The sequence below is a fragment of the Branchiostoma floridae genome, chromosome 19 (genome assembly GCF_000003815.2).
Source record: "Branchiostoma floridae strain S238N-H82 chromosome 19, Bfl_VNyyK, whole genome shotgun sequence".
NCBI classification, from domain to species: Eukaryota; Metazoa; Chordata; class Leptocardii; order Amphioxiformes; family Branchiostomatidae; genus Branchiostoma; species Branchiostoma floridae.
Window position 1 is genome coordinate 14,381,557 of NC_049997.1, and position 4,050 is coordinate 14,385,606.

General features: G+C 38.0%; 1 protein-coding gene across 2 annotated transcripts in view; it reads left to right on the top strand.

Annotated features, from left to right (window-relative positions):
• The window catches only part of LOC118407231 (aldo-keto reductase family 1 member A1-A-like), an 8,919-nt gene extending 6,600 nt beyond the window's left edge, over nucleotides 1-2,319 (top strand). For both annotated transcript variants that reach the window (XM_035807682.1, XM_035807683.1), the window contains 2 exons: nucleotides 112-194; nucleotides 1,084-2,319. In XM_035807682.1, coding sequence (XP_035663575.1) covers nucleotides 112-194; nucleotides 1,084-1,126 — 126 coding nt within the window. In that variant the 3' untranslated portion in view covers nucleotides 1,127-2,319. The remainder of the gene's footprint in view (nucleotides 1-111; nucleotides 195-1,083) is intronic.
• Nucleotides 2,320-4,050: the final 1,731 nt, after the last annotated feature.

Sequence of the window (4,050 nt, forward strand, 5' to 3'; positions counted from 1 at the left end):
CTTGTGTCTGTAATCTTTCGGAAACTGCCTTGTTGTGTCTACCTTATGTCTGTAATATTTCGGAAAACTTTAGAAATTGTTATGCCACATTTATTTTCGTTTTTTCTTCAGATCTTTGATTTTGAACTGAGTGAGGAGGATATGGCAGCTGTCAATGATCTGAACAGAGACGCAAGGATTCTGAAGAAGGAAGAGTAAGAACTGTATTGGATTGTATCTGTTCCTCCATTTTCAGCATCACAATGAAGGGAGAAGAAGTCGAGTGCACTTAGTAGAATATAATATTTTGCGTTAGGTTAGCATGGTATGAATTTTATGTACCAGTAAACAGTCAACTAGTCAACTATTCTTTTATTACAAGCTGTACTTATCCCAGTTGTTACATAATGTAAAATAGAGGTCTTCATTCATTATCGCCCTATCAAAGTTCCCTTCACACGAAAGGCAGAATAAACCGGAATGCCATCAGACTGAAGATTATTTGTATATTCCTGCTATTTGAATTGCATTCTAGAAATTCTCACAGCATTCCAGTTATTTGTGCACACTCTTGCGGCCGTCCTGAACGTTTTGGTCCTGTTCAAAATTTTCGAGATGAATTTGAAGTGGAGAAATAATGCGGGGCATTCAAATTGTAGTCTAACTGCAATATGACCGCGCCGCCGCGTCTACGGCATTCCGATATTATTCGAAACATTCTGATCCGATTCGATGGCTAACCGGCCGTCTGCAAGCTAAGAAAGGGTACAATTATTGCAAATATCGGTAATGCAGTTCGAATTTTTACGAAAAAACTACGAATATTCAAGAATATGCAGGAATGCATAACGAATACACAGGAATTTTCACTCCGCTTCTCGTGTGAAGGGGATATACATGTAGGGCCCATTTGGAATTTCCACCCGAATGTGGCGCAGATTTTGCAAATTCTTCATTCCGGCTGGTTCTCATTGATTCCTGCTAATTCGGTTTCAGTACGAATACCCTACTAGGAAGGTGACTGCTAGGCTGTCACCAAACGTCGACTTGGGAAAATGACTTGTATAGCGTACGAGGACTTCTGATGACCTTCATATTTTCCAGATATCAGCGTCATCCTCACTGGCCGTTTGGGGAGCCGTTCTAGACAAACAACAACAACCCGGCGACAAACAACAACAACCGGAACATGCCACCTTTGGCACTGATCATAAAGCCTCAGCAAGTTAATTCAATGGATGACATCCTCTGCAGACTGCAAATTTAATGAGATAGGGTGTAAAATAATAAGATTGGTAAAAAAACAAGATGGCTTACATCCAGAAACAGTAGCAAGAATTGAAGTGACATAACAGAAGTGAACTTGTGGTTTCTATACTGGCGCCAGTTCTTCAACTATCTTTAATAAATAATTTAGAATCTGTGTGTCATTCATCAATGACTCATCACTGAGGGCCAACAGTGTCGAGTGAAATTTGAAAGTGCACAGAAGCAGACAATAGCTTTTATGGGGGCAATAAACGAAATCTACCATACTCAAAGTTTTACAAATACTTGTAAATATTTCTAATATCAAAAGTGAAAGAACCGCATAGATGTTTGAAAATTATTCAAAAAAAAGATAGCTTACTACAAAGCTTTAGGGTGGTAATCAAAATATAGATCAGTGGGCCTTTAAGAAGCAGTCCACACATTTATGCAAAGTATGGTTGTGTGTCATGCATCAGTGGCTCACCACACTGCCAAAAATGATTTTCCTTGTATATCTTGTTTTTTCCTTCCTCACAGAAAACATATCTTCCAGGAAGAAAATTATTTTGTCCCCAAGAAATCAAGAAGTCCATGGGGCAAACAAATTTTAAATTTTTGGGGGACGATTTGAGATTTGTTTTCTTGTATTTCCAAAAATGCTTTTTCTTGTTTATCTTGTTTTGCTTCCTCACAGAAAATCATGTTTGGAGAAAGGGAAGGAAAAATTCTCGTATTTCTTTTGGTTATAAAAAAAGCAAGAATTTCTAGAATTTTTTTCTTGCATGATAAAAAAAAAACAAGAAGGTTTTGCTTAAATCTCTAGAAAAAATTTTGAAGTTTCTCGTTTTGTTTGAATTTTATTCTACATTTCCTTCCTGGAAGAATTTTTTCATATAAGAATCGTCCATAGGGTGAGCTAAACAAGGAAAAAATCATTTTTGGCAGTGCAGTGTCCTTGTACAGTGTCCTTCAGTGAAATTTCAACGCATACAGATGCTGTCACTTCGCCCATTTAATTACATCTGTGTACTAAAGCTCCATGGAAGTATGAAATGTGGCTTGATACACCAGTCCGTACAATCATAGTTTCATACAGTCCATCAAACCTAAAGATATCATGTCACCAAGGGGTGTTTTCTTCTGCATGTTGTGGAGCACCTGAAGTAACGATCACAGTTACGGACGACGTAGGCCTCTCCGAAGTGGTCTCGAATTTTGTTAACTGATTATTTGAAACTCGGTTTACCCGCGAAGATGAGAGGAACAGCAGAAATGAAAAATAGCCGGGTCGACCAAATAGCTCTCGTGTTGACTATGCTTCAACTAGTGACCCAAGTGTCAGGTAAGGTATTTTTTAGTCTTTTTACTACAGGAGATTTTTTATAAAGAAGAGAGATAACTTGCCTCCTAATCAGACTCTAAGACTTTGCATTTTTTTCTCTAATGGTATATCAGTTCTATTGCAGTCGGTTTCTACGCTGAAGGCTCTACTAGGCCCGGCGACAAGAAATCGACTGCAATAAAAAAACGCCAGGCTCGTAGGCCGACATACAGACTACAAAAACATTATGATAGAAACAGCATTACCATAAATACATACATACATAGTATCTATGTATGCCAAAAATATACATGTATTAACCTTACATGACTCCTATATCTGAAATTTCCATTATCAAATTCCAACTCCACATTCGATCTAGTGCCTTGAAGTCTGTTTTCCAAAGACCTACCAACATATCCCGAATATTATCTCGAACCGCCCATATCTTCTTACTTTTGTACTGTGAAAGCAACCAGTCATACTCAAGTCTACATTGGAAAACTGTTCTTGGGAGACGTATTTTTGTTCACGTTCAGTTTTCCTCTTCTAGTGTACAAAGTAACAAAATGACAATATATCAACGTCCGTATCATCAGAGTTCGGGGACCTCATGTCTCCATGAAATATATATCTTATGCAAATGGTACTCATTTGCATAATCCATGCGTAGCGATGTTTACCTTCAACTAACTAACACATGTCACAAGCATTAAGTTTTGTTGTCTTGATGTGAAAAGCTATCTGCAACCTAAATGTCAAGACCAAATCATACTTGCCTCGCCATTTCAGCGTGAATAGCTTGAACCTACCCACGAGCAGCTCAGTAGTACTTAGACGGTAGTAAAGAGGTCCTTTAAGGTAACGTATGACACCAACGTTGTCAATGTTACATCCCATAAAATCATAACAAAGGAGCACAGAATGCTCTTCTTATGAATAATTTAGAGTGCTAAGGACACGCTGGTGGACGGGATTATGAATATGCATGTTAGCGCGGCTTCGAAAACGCATGTTTGGCATACGGTTACAGAGGATAATGGCCGTTATAATGATAAGAGACCATAATAGCAGTTAATAAAGTCAGTTTTGTGATATAATACTGTGAATAAGATTTTCCGTATACTCGCTACGTTTCTTTACTTTAGGCCACATTAAGTAACTTTTACGAATGGCACACAGCGTGCGAATTGATTTTTACCGGATTTTGAAAAAGACACTTGGTCAATTGCAACATAAGAAAATACCAAAAGTGAGAAAAGGTTGTATGGTAGCATTGATTGTTATTACCTCCATGAAAAATGGAGGTATGGTTTTTTGTGTCTGTCTGTCTTCCTGTGTGCCTGTCTGTGTGTGTGCCTGTTTGTGTTTCTGGATATTTGTGGTCACCATAACTCTAGAATCTCTGGATGGATTGTAATGATATTTGGTATGTGGGTAGGTGTTGCACACTCGATATTTGGAAAGAATTAAGTCTATCAAAACCACATATCCGTTTG